This window comes from Camellia sinensis, chromosome 2 (genome assembly GCF_055761805.1).
Source record: "Camellia sinensis isolate YWXY chromosome 2, ASM5576180v1, whole genome shotgun sequence".
In the NCBI taxonomy this organism is placed as follows: Eukaryota; Viridiplantae; Streptophyta; class Magnoliopsida; order Ericales; family Theaceae; genus Camellia; species Camellia sinensis.
In genome coordinates this window covers 225,680,618-225,693,542 of record NC_138962.1, presented here as the reverse complement: position 1 = coordinate 225,693,542, position 12,925 = coordinate 225,680,618, and the positions used below count along the sequence as shown (strand labels likewise).

The 12,925-nt window shown below is 37.4% G+C and overlaps 1 protein-coding gene across 1 annotated transcript; it reads right to left on the bottom strand.

Annotated features, from left to right (window-relative positions):
• Positions 1-10,890: 10,890 nt before the first annotated feature.
• On the bottom strand, positions 10,891-12,295 carry LOC145819460 (uncharacterized). Its single transcript, XM_082913460.1, has 3 exons — positions 12,001-12,295; positions 11,260-11,632; positions 10,891-11,167 (listed from the first exon to the last, which is right to left on the bottom strand). The coding sequence occupies exons 1-3, from the start codon at positions 12,293-12,295 to the stop codon at positions 10,891-10,893; spliced, it is 945 nt and encodes a 314-aa protein (XP_082769586.1).
• Positions 12,296-12,925: the final 630 nt, after the last annotated feature.

Here is a 12,925-nt window from a genome sequence, read left to right as displayed (position 1 = left end):
TCTTCAGGATCTCAAACATCTCGCCTAGGTCCTTCAGATGGTCATTCTCATCCTTGCTCTTGACCACCATGTGGTCGATGTAAGCCTCCATTGTTCTGCCTAACAATGGTTCAAACATCTTGGTGACCATCCGTTGAAATGTTGCCCCTGCGTTCTTCAGGCCAAAGGGCATGACCTTGTAACAGTATAGTCCTCTTGGAGTGGTAAAAGATGTGACCTCTTGGTCTGGTTCATGCATGGCGATTTGGTGGTAGCCTTTGTATGCATCCAGGAAGCTAAGTCGGTTGTGCCCCGCCGTTAGGTCTACCAGTTGATCTATCCGTGGTAGAGGAAAGCTATCTTTTGGGCACGCCTTGTTGACTGTTTTGTAGTCGACGCAGACACGTCATTTGCCATTCTTCTTTGGCACTACGACCGTGTTGGAGATCCATTTTGGGTAGTGCACCTCTCTAATTGCTCCTGCCTCCAGCAGGTTACCTACTTCTTCCGCCACTATTTCGGCATGGTGGAGTGCCGATCTGCGTGTTCGTTGGATGATTGGTCTGGCGGATGGGTGGACATTAAGTTGGTGACTGATGAAGTTTGGATCAATGCCTGGCATGTCGTAGGGTGTCCAGGCGAACACTTCGATGTTAGAGGTTAAGAATTCTAAGACCTCTAATCTCTCAGTGCTGGACAACGACGAACTGAGCAAAAAGAACTTATCCGGGTTCTTTTCATCTATTCTTACCTCTACCAAGTCCTCCACTGCTTTTTGATCAGCCGCTTTGCCAACATCTGCGAATAACTCATTGCTCTCAGGTTCTTCCTTCGAATGAATGTATCCTTTGGCAGCGCGGCTGCCGTTCACCGTGACGAAGCATTGCTTTGACATGATCTGATCTCCATAGACTTCTTCAATTATACCAGCGTCGTTGGGGAACCGCATTACTTGGTGGTAGGATGATGCCACCAATCGCATGGCATGCAGCCACGTTCTGCCCAAGATGATGTTGTAAGTGGAGGGGACCTTTAATACCCAGAACTCCACTTGTTTCATCACGCTTCCTGCTCTGACTGGAAGAATTATCTTACCGACGGGCCATTCTGGCATGGAGTTGAATCCAATTAGGGGACATACGGCAGGCGCCAAGTCTTTGTCTTGCAGCTTTAATTGTTTAAATGTTTCGTAGTACATGATTTCACATGAACTACCTTGGTCAATCAGAATCCGCTTGATGTCAAAATCCTTGACTCGGAGAGTGACGACTAGGGCATCATTGTGGGGACAGTATATTCGATCCAAGTCTTTATCCGAAAAAGACATGATGTTTGTTGCCTCTGTCTTCCCCTTGTTAATGGCAGGTTGGGCACTTAGCACCTCTCTAAAGTGTTCAGCCTTTTTGATTGATCCCTTGAGCTCGCATACACGCTCAGGTTCAAAAACTCCATGTATCACATTGATAACGCCTTGAGGCGGGGCGTCAATTGTCATTCCGTTAGGGTGGTTATTATGGTCCTGGGGGGCTGGCTGCGTCCCTCCTTCAATGTACTTGTCCAAGTGGCCTGCTGCCACCAATTCTTCCAGGTGTTGTCTCAATGGTGTGCAATTCTCAGTGCGGTGTCCTTTTTCTTTATGGAAGGTGCACCGTGATCTTTCGTCATAGTCCTTCTGTGCTTCCCCTAATTTGGCTGGCCACTTGACGAAAGGCTCATCTCTTATTTCGCTAAGAATCTGATATATCGATTTCTTGAACACCGTGGTTATGGCAGTGCGGATTCTTAACCATCTTTTATCCGGGTCTTCTCCGTTATCTCGTCTGCCACGTCCGTTTCTGTTACTTCGATCTACTGTATTGACTTTTGCTGAGGTCTTCTTTTCTGGTATTGTGGTTGCCCCAGATTTTGCTTTGGCACGTGCGCCATCCTTTTCTACCCTGATGTGCTGGTGCACTCTTTCCATCAAGGCTTCCATGGTGAGGGGTGGCGTCATGGTGATCGAGTCCCTTAGTCTGTTTCCGACTGGAAGGCCTCTTTTATACTGTGTAATGGCGAGATTGGTGGGGCAGTCCCCAATCTGATTGAATGTCTCCCAGTAGCGACTATTGTACGATCTGAGGGTCTCTTTATCGCCCATGTCGATGGAGAGCAGTTGGTCGATTTCCACCGGGGTTTTAGTGTTTGTTCGGAACCTTGTTACGAACGCTTCTGCCAATTGTGCCCAGGAGGCTATGCTGCCCTCTGGAAGTTTCTCGAACCAAGTTAAGCCTAGGTCGCCAAGGCTTGACGGGAACAGTATACACATTAAGGCCTCGTTTCGCCTGTACACAGCCATGACCTGGCGAAAGTGGCTCAAGTGTGAGTAGGGATCCGTCTTTCCTTCATATGTAGTGAATTCCGGCTGAAGGAAGCCTGATGGTAGGGGCGCGTTTTCAATCGCCGGAACAAACGGCGAAGTCTGCAACCTTGCTAATGCTTTGTCTGTTGGTTCGTAGGCAGGGCGCGGTATTGGCATTCCAACCTCGACGCTTCCATGCGTCCGAGGAGCCAACCGCTGTAAGGCAGAAACTCTGTGTGGATCCCTTGCCCTGGCATCCTCCTTGCATCGTGCTTTTTCTTCGAGCACGGTTCGTAAGTCGGATGACCTGGGTAACTCTGTTTGTCTAGATCTGGTTTGGTGCGAATGTGAGGGCCAATACGTGCTTCCTTCAGTGTATGATCTTTCAGATCTCGTCCTCTCAGACCTGGAGTGGCGAGTTTTGGAAGACCAGGATTGAGTATCGCCTGTCCTGAGGCTTCTACTCTCTCCTTGCGAGGGTGTGGTATTCCTACTACGATTTTCTGAGTGGCGAGGGGGCGTCTTGTTTTTGCGCCCCTCTCCTGTCGCCACTTCTTTTCTCTTCATCTGGCGCTTCAAGGCCTCCATGTCCGCCGCCATCTTCCTTATTAATTCATCTTGCTTCTTCACGCGGTCCTCCAGAACTTGAGGATCAACCCTCCGCCTTTGCCTGTCAGGACTTTGAGAATGAGATTGACGGGGGCTGTGAGTCCGCCTTCCTCTAGTATCTCTCTTGGGGTTATGTCGCTGGGACTCCAAGTCCGCCATGGGAGGGACAGAAGGTAATCCTTCATGCCTTGCGCCTCCATCTGGAGTTAGCCCGTCGACGGCGGACTGCGGCAATTCTTCAATGTGTGCCATTATTTGAAAAGAGGAGAAGCTTGATCAAGAGGTTTTGTTCTGTCTGTTTTTCCCACAGACGGCGCCAATTGTACGGGAAAGAAATAAACCTTCTCGTATAATCCTGTTGACCAAGTCTGCCCTTCTCCGTACGACGTCGCCTTATCACCTGAAAACACAAACGTGAGCTAGCTGGCGGGTGTGTGCCGGAAACCTCTCCGATGCCTAAGTCAGCAAACTTGACAAATAGACAAAGCTCTGTGAATTCAGAAAGCAAAGTTGTGTGTTCCCTCTCCCAAGGTGATGTTTGTGAGCTTTTATAGGTTTCACGTGGCATAATCCTAGTAGGACTTCTACTCTTCCATGTAGAGTCCTCCTAGGATTCATACTCCTGTAGGATAATACTTATCCTTTAACACCCCCCCACTGCTTAAACCAAGTGGGATGGTTTTTACTATGGCCGAGCTACCATATGACCGAAATAAAACTACCATACTATACAGGCAGGTATGGCCGATCTGACTACTAGTTCGGCTCTTCCCTTCCTTGCTTCTATCCTGGCTGCGAATGCTAAGACCGAGCTATCCATAGAAGTGTCAAGCCGAACTAACTCAAGCTTCCTTGAAGTTCGCTCACTCTGGTTAGAGGAGATAACCGGGCTAATCCGTAATATACCGCAACTGAGGTACCCCAAAGCCTATCTGACAACCGAACTAACCGTAGTACTCCTTTTGACCGGTGTATCCACTGTCTTTCGTATTTGGACCTATCTCGGCCCAACACCTAGCTCGGCCCAATTTATATACATAAATTACCCTCTCACTTACTAATGGGTTTAAGATAAACGAATGTGACAAATGCGTCTATGTTAAAAACACTGACTAAGGATATGTCATAATTTGTCTTTATGTGGATGACATGCTTATCATTGAAAGCAGTCAAAACGTGATCAAATCAACTAAGCAAATGCTTAACAAAAGATTTGATATGAAAGATATGGGGGTCGCAGATGTTATATTAGAAATGAAAATTACTAAAACATTTGACGGATATGCATTATCTCAATCACATTATATTGAGAAAATTCTTGGTAAATTTATCAAGGATGATACGAATTTAGCTAGAACACCTGTAGACGTCAATATTTATGTATCAAAAAATAAAGGTGATGCGGTGTCTCAGTTAATATACTCTCAAATCATTGGAAGTCTAATGTACCTAATGAATTGTACTCGTCCTGATATAACTTATGCTATTAGTAAATTGAGTAGGCACACTAGTAACCCTGGAGAAGACCATTGGAAGGCGATCATTCGGGTTCTTAGATATCTAAGATTCACCCGTGATCATGGTTTGAATTTTACTCGATATTCAGCAGTACTTGAAAGTTATTGTGATGCAAATTGGATATCGGATACTAAAGATTCAAAATCCACAAGTGGATATGTCTTTACTCTTGGAGGCACTGCTATTTCTTGGAAATCCACAAAACAAACATGCATCGCATGATCCACAATGGAATCCAAGTTCATTACTTTAGACAAAGCAGAAGAAGAAGCAGAATGGCGTCGTCACTTCTTAGAAGACATTCCAATGTGGCCAAAACCTGTGCCAGCTATTTGCATTCATTGTGATAGTCAATCTGCAATAGGCAGGGCACAAAATCATATGTATAACGGTAAGTCACGACATATTCGTCATCGACATAATACCGTTAGGCAATTGTTGTCAAATGGAATAATCTCAATAGATTATATAAAATCTAAAGAGAATATTGCGGATCCGTTAACAACAGGTTTGACAAAAGAGCTAGTGTATAGTTCATCCAAGGGGATGGGTTTAAAGCCTATTACATAAGAGTCATCATAATGTTAACCCTACTTATATGACTGGAGATTCCAAGAACTAAGTTCAAAGGGACAACTAAGTTATGTGTGGCTCGCCAGAAATCACTAAGGGATTAAAATTCCCTACGCATTCCTATGGTGGGAGTGATATCTGCAACATATGTTGTATGTAGGGGTATAAGGATAAGTTTTGCTTTTAATGATTACTTATATCTTGATTGAGGCATAAATCAAGACGAGCATAAGGAGATACGCACAATAAGAATCACCTATATGAGTGTCAAACTTGGGCCAGTTCTATGAGAATGAAAAATGCTAAATTCTCTAGAAACACTCATGAAAACCAAGAGCGTTCAAGGCCAAAATGAACACAACAGTGAGAACCACGATGTGTTAGAAGATATTTTGTGTGAAATCTATTGTCTTGGCTTACACAAACGGCTGAACAATTCAAGGCATCGCGTCCATTGGTTAGCCAGTGAGTCCGATAGGTAATCACTAGGGAAGGTTCAAGGCCGAAAGCTACCTATCCTGATGCAAGATATTTTCGACTTATACTCTTTCGATAAAGTCTGCATATTATTGCATTTCCGTTGTCATCAAATTCCATTCATGTGGGGGATTATTGGAAAATGGTTTGGAAAATCTGGGTAAAAAAACAGATTTTATCCTAACTTTGGTCAAATATTTAGGTGGGACCCGTGCGTCGATTTTTGCGGGTCAAAGTGGTAACGCATTCTATGCCGCGTTGTGATTCACGTGGTATATTTGGTTGTTTAAAACCATTACCAAGTAAATGGGAAATTGAAGCCAAAGTATGCACAATGGAAATGGAGTTTTGGTAGAAAATCCTTAAAGGTTTGAATAAGGCTTGTCCCACATTGATTTGGTGGGAAGTTTTGAATGGGTTTATAAGGCATGAGATTGTAACTTGGGGTGTGCCCCAAGGGGTACCCAAGTGTTTTAGAGAGGGAGGTTATGGGCAAAATGGGCTAGAACCATTGGACCCAAAAATCACCACACGTGCGCGCGCACCGCTGCCCCCGTCCGTCCGGTCGAGCGGGCTGGGCTGGGCTGGGCTTGGGCGCTGGTGCGTGGTGTGAGGTTGGGTTGGGCTTGTTCGGCCCAATACTAATCTTTTTGGGCCAAAAGCATTTGAATTTAAATTTTATTTTTTGAAATAAAATTTATCTAAAAATTCATTCCAAATTTCTGTCCAGATTTAAATTTTAAATTCAAATTGTTGCACCTCTTCATAGACAAACCCGAATCTGTCTAGATTCAAACCCAAAACCGAATTTGTTTTGTTCAAATTCAAATCCACCCGAATTGCAAACCAAACAGTGCCTTAAACAGATTTGTATCTATTTAATTCAAATTGAACAGGTTTGCACCTGCTTAATTCAAAACTTGCAGCCACCAGTCCATCTATAAATAGGACAGCCCTCATTTGCTGTTTAAAAATTCATAAATTTCGTACTTCACCTCTGCAAATTTATTCTTCATTTTGCTGCATTTAATTTTTTGTGAGAATGAGTATAAACAGTTAGTGTGTTCGTTAGGCAAACAATTTGTAGTGTTACTATTGTTTGTAGCTGATTATTTTATCTTGGGAGATAGACGTCCACATTCTGAAAGTACCGTGGAGAGGACGAATCTGTCTTAAGGACACAGTGTCAAACACTGGACTTGATCAGATTATTATTCAAAGAAATTAATCAAGTAAGTTGTTTAATTTATTATTCTGTTTTATTTGTTTATTTAAATTAGATTTTAATTTTATTTTTATAACAAAATAAAATCTGTTTTTATTTGTTTATTTTTATTTCTAGTTTGATTTTTGTAATCAAGCAATTTTCTCTCATTTTCTTTATTTCTTTTATATTCTGTTTGTTGTTAAATACACAAACAGAATTAATTAATTACAGTGAAGATTGTCCAACAATTATATCAAACTTATAAAACTTAATATATTTTTTAATTTTTTTAAAAAAAATAAGTATAATTTACCATTGTTTGTTTTTTAATTTATGTAATTTTTTTAAAATTTAGACATTACCAATAACACATAACTCTCGTCCAACCACCAAATCTCTCACCATTCAAAAGCAGAGAATTTTTCAATGTCTGAGCTCTGAAGTACCTATGTGAGTCTCTTTCTATAATTATATATTATCATACACTAAGGCCCAGTACGTGGGGAGTAGGTCACGTGCTTCCCTTGATTTTTTTTAATTTATTTTTTACATATATATATATATATATATATAAATAAAATTTTAAATAAAAATAAAATTTAAAATAAAATATCAAGGTTATTTTTAAATTTATGAAAGCAATAGTGATTGTTTTATTAAAAATGAAGTGATTATAACAAATTATATTTTTATGTATGAAAATTTTGTGAAAAAATCTCAATATAAAAGTAATATCTATTATTATTGATATGTAAATATAATTAATCTCATTATATATGTAAAAATTAGTAGAGTATTAATCATTTTTACATGTGGAGTTCACCATTTATATGTTACTTTACTGTTGGTTGGTGATATCATATGTCAATAATGACGTGATATTACTATTATATGAAATTTTTACGCAAATTTTGTAAAAATTTGATTTATCTTACCATTATATAATTTATTTTACAACTTAAATATATGATTTTTTTACATTGTTCATGATACACTAGTTATACGCAATATTTTCTTTTCGATTTTACTCAAAATTAATTGTAAAATTTTATGTGAAATACTTTTGTAACAATTTATTTAATTTTTTGTACTTAATATTAATCCAAAAATTATTATCATCTTCTTATTGTTAGTTATGAAAAAATAAATAAAGCTGTAATTAATAAGTGCTCCTCCTGATTTAATTTCCTAAGTCCGCCACTGCTAAGGCTTATTTTGACAAGTTGGTTAAAAGCTAATTTTTTGACTTTTGACTTTTTTGAGTTATACCACCTCTTTATTTTTTACACGTTTTTTTTAAAAAAAATCAAAAAAACAAAAAAAAAATTAATTTTTAACCAATTTTTCAAAATACTCATAAATGATTGTCTGTTTTATATTTTGTGTTTCATGATTTGGCTAAATTATTTTTTTTAAACCATTAATTTTTTTCCCGTTACATACTAACCATTAAGGCCTCGTTTGGCAAGTGATTTTTTTAGCCAAAAAGTCACTAAAAAAATTAAAAAGCCAACAACCTATACCAAAAAGTCAAAGGTTTCATTTTCTTTCTACTTTTTACGCATCTTTTCGTAAAAAGTTAAAAAGTCATCCCAAACATACTATTTTTTTTATATTATATTTTAATTAAAAAATTAAAAAATTACTAAAAAAACCTGTTCCCAAACGATTTATGGTTTTGGCTCCCATTGTAATCTTGCAATAATGAAATTGGACATATGAATGTGAATTTAGAGAGAAGATAATAAAACAGTTCATTTTCAACCCACATTTGAGATAATATGGGTGGGTAGGGAGTCATTGGCTGGTCCAACTTTTCAAAATATGAAAGCAATATATATTTTTTCCCCATTTGGGATCTTTTGTATTCTTCACAGCTGAGATAATAGGGGTGGGTAGGGAGTCATTGGCTGTTCCAACTTTTCAAAATATGAAAGCAATATATATTTTTTCCCCATTTGGGATCCTTTGTATTCTTCACAGCTGTGTACTATTGTGTTTCATTTTGTAGGGCAATCAAAGGCCATTTTTTCAGCTTCACTAGCAAGAAACATGAAGGATCATATACTCTCCTCTATTATCAGGTTCCATAAATTCCATCACCCTAGAGCGCCTAGTGTCTAGTATTATCAGGTTTTATAAATCCCAACACATTATATTTTATTTTATTTTTATATTTTAGTTCGGTAAAATTATCATTTTTTCTTTGAATAAGAGCCATCCAATTATTTTGCTAAATAAGAGTTGAGAGTCTAGTGGGTAGAGAAAATTATTTTGGCATATTTCTCTCATGAGTTTGATTAATAGGTGTCTCGAAAAAGAATACAGTTATGTACTAATAGATGATGTAATATAATTTTATTAGTTTTAAATATTTATAATTTATATAATAAGCGGGGTTTATAGTTTTGAAATTGCAATGTTATAGTATGTGTTGGTACACTAATCATATATATATATACACTAGCGTATGCCCGTGCCTAAAGGCACGGTGTAAATAATTTTAAAATTAAAATGCAACTATAATTTATACGTATTATGTTGAAATTTATAAAGTTTGTGTCATTTTTTGATAAAGATACTGAAAAAATATATTGAAATATTTTTCTTCTTAAAGAACTTAATACAATTTTGCTTGTATTACACGCTCTACAAAACTCAAATAAAATAACAACTCTCCCTAATCTTAATGCAAATTAAGAAACAAACATATAAGATTTAAAGTTATATTGCATATCAAAATATAAAGACAGTAAAAAAAAGTGTAAACACTGAATAAAAAACAGAAATAAAGTTATACTGTCATACACCGAAAGAGTAGGTTAAAACTTTACAAAAAGTGGGTTAAAGCTTTACAAAAGATGTATTCTTTACAAACGATGTGTCACTAACATGTCATACACCAAAAATTATATTGTCATACACCAAAAATATGTATGCTTTACAAAAGATGTGTCAATAAAATGTCTTCAAATATGCGTTTGCCCAAACTTCCTCCTTATTACTTTCCAAAAAGTCTTTGTATCAACTTTTATGTATCCCCAATGAGGAATATGCACAACAATCTGGTAATTTGTGGAAACAAAAAAAATATAAATTAGTACATTTGTTGGAAATATACATGTCAAAATACTTTCAGATTGAAATTACCTTATTACATCCCCATCGAAGCAAGGTAGTCGTATTTCTCCTTTTAAGCTCCATAAATTTTTCGGTCCAATCCTACAAAAGTCCAAATTTCAAATTATTATTAAAAATTGAAATTTTTTAAAAAGTTATATAATCAACAGAAATAAATCTACGTGGTCACCTTCTAAAAAAACGTCATTTAATCTACATAGAATACTACAACAATACTTCAGGATAAACAATATTTGTAGTAGAATCCAAATTATCTTTAGGGAGGAGAATACTTATACGATCAAAGGATGTACATCTAGACAATGCCACATATAATTGCCCATGGCTAAACACTGGTATACGCAAATCAACCCCAACAAATTTCACAGATTGTCCTTGAGATTTATTAATGGTCAAGACATATGCCAATCGGACTGGAAATTGACGTCTTATCATTTGGAAAGGCATTTCTGAAGAAGATGGTGTCAAAGATATCCTTGGTATGAATGCCAAATTGCCAAACTTTTCTCCAGTTAAAATTTGAGCTTCAATTATGCGAGTGCCGCACCTAGTAACCATCAATCTTGTACTATTAAATAGTCCATCTTTCGGTGCAATGTTTCTCAACAATATTATAGGACAACCCACTTTCAACTCTAACTTAAAAGTTGGCAACTCAGGAGGATCCAATGAATTTAAATATTCATTAGGATATCTATTTGTAATGGTAGGATCAATTTCATTATCTTCAGACATTTTATCTGCTGCAAGATAAGTATATAATCTCCCTGGAAAGATATTCAACGCAGTAGTATTAATGTCACTGACATCATCGTTACGCGCAGACAGAATTGTGTGTTCAGTTAAAAATGTTGTGGTTGACGTCTCTATCATATTCAATTGTGGATAAACTGTAGAGAGTAATTCATTCAAATCTTGACATTTGTGTATTGTTGATGGAAGGTTAACGATTTCTTGAGGATTGGTCCCAATCTAAAAAAAAGCTAAATCAATAAAAAAGTAAGTGTAAACACAATTTATTAATTTAAAATAATCTATATAATACAGGTTAAAGTAATGTTACCTCCATCAAGAAATTTGCAAAATTAGCATTTTCATGGCCTTCATGATTCAAGCGCATATTCAAATCCAAAGTCAAGATACATATATGCTTCCATAGAACAGAGTGTCTTAATGATGCATTCACAATTTGCTCACAAACTCCTTTGGGTATAACTGGTAAGATTTGTCGAAAGTCTCCTCCAAGAACAACAGTAATACCTCCAAATGGCTTTTCACTATCACAAATATCCCTCAATGTACGATCAACCGCCTCAACACAATGTCTATGTTGCATAAGAACTTCATCCCAAATTATAACTCAGCTTGTAATGATTGTTTGCTAAACCCACAAAGTGAATTTTCCAATACATCTAACGGAATGGAAAATGTTGAATGTGCAGTGCGACCTCCTACCAGTAATAGTGATGCAATTCCAGACGAAGCCACAGTAACAATGATATGCCCAAGGCTATAACATTTTAATGCAATCGTATTGTATAGAAATGTTTTCCCTGTTCCTACACCCCCATTCAGAAAGAAAACAGTTCCTTTATTTTGAAAAACTGAAGAAATGATTGTATTATAAGCATTCCGCTGTCCATTATTGAGACAATCAATAGTAATTTGTCGATCTGCATGTTGTGCCTCACTCTGCAGTTGTTGATGTTCAACTATCAATCGATTACCAACTACTGCACTCCAATTTACAGTAGGTCGTGGCATGGGTGGGAAGTCAATTAAGCTTTTGCCTGATTCATGAAGCATTTGAATCAAAAGATGGAGACCATAATCTTCAATTTGAGCCTCAGTTGGTTTAGAAATGATAAACAATGTACAAATCTTATGTGCAAGATCATCACATATATGCGTTGAAAATTGATTCCATAATGCACATGGATTTAGTGGAGAACACTGGGTGAGAATAATACTAAACAATCTCCTCAATTGATATCTAGTTTTTATGATTGCAGCCTCTTTCAAGCATTGTATCCATTCTTCTTCATCTTCTAAAAGCCCCTTGCAACACATGCTAATTTAAATGTATCATGCACAACATTATCGACCGTGCGTAAAGACTGAAACGACTTTGGTCCTTTGACAACGGTTAGTAACAAACGTAGATAAAATCTTTCGCCACAATTAGGGCTAGCAAAGTACATTCTACCAATTGCATATCCCCTTTCTCTCGATTTCCATCTCTTTTTTGACTTGAGCCAAACAAAATGTTGTGGAAATTCTTGATAAGTGAATGGACATTCATCTTCACTGGCAGCACAATATGCAAAGAAGCCAGTAAGAGTTGACATTTGTTGACCAGCTCTAGATTGAATCGTTTGTAATGACTCTTTTGGGTTAAAAACAACACGATGCATTCCAGGTAAATGAAGTGCCAATCGTACAACTGTTGGCATCTCTGTATGCAAAGGATGACCAAATATTCGCTAAGCAACTTCTGGAGGTCCAATATACCTTGCATTGAGATATTGTTGAATCTCATTTATCATTCCTAACACCATCGTTGTACGATCATAACCCTTATAAATGTATTTATGTATATACTTGACATATCTCATTCTGACACAAACTTCCACATTTATGTGACAGTTGAAAAGTTTTGAAAGATATGCATTGTATGGTACGACATCCCTGTTATCAACTTCTTGCCCTCTTACAGTATGTACTTGACCATTATTGCGACGACGATAGATAGGGTATCCATCTTGATCCATAGTTGTTGTTTCTGTGAAAGCTCGAGGGTATCTTTTAGTGCATCTACCATTTTCCATACATGGTGCTTGCGGATTTCGAGCACCACATGGTCCATGTACCATACGACATTTGATAGTTTCAAAAAGCATAGGATCATCTTTTGGGTCTGGAAATTCTGCACGGACCAATTTGTCTACTTGAGCACATGTCTGAATTTTATCTGGACTCTTGAGAAATAAAAGTGCATGCATATGAGGGAGGCCTCGTTTTTTAAATTCAATTGTAAAAACATGTGCAACTTTATTTCCAAACACTTTATTTGTTTCTATCTC

Coding starts and splice junctions, on each gene's coding strand:
- LOC145819460 (XM_082913460.1), bottom strand. CDS start 12,295: ATGCCAACAGTTGTACGATTGGCACTTCATTTACCTGGAATGCATCGT. Junction 11,633..12,000: donor TGGCGAAAGATTTTATCTAC/GTTTGTTACTAA, acceptor TTCATGAATCAG/GCAAAAGCTTAATTGACTTC. Junction 11,168..11,259: donor CATTCAACATTTTCCATTCC/GTTAGATGTATT, acceptor TATGCAACATAG/ACATTGTGTTGAGGCGGTTG.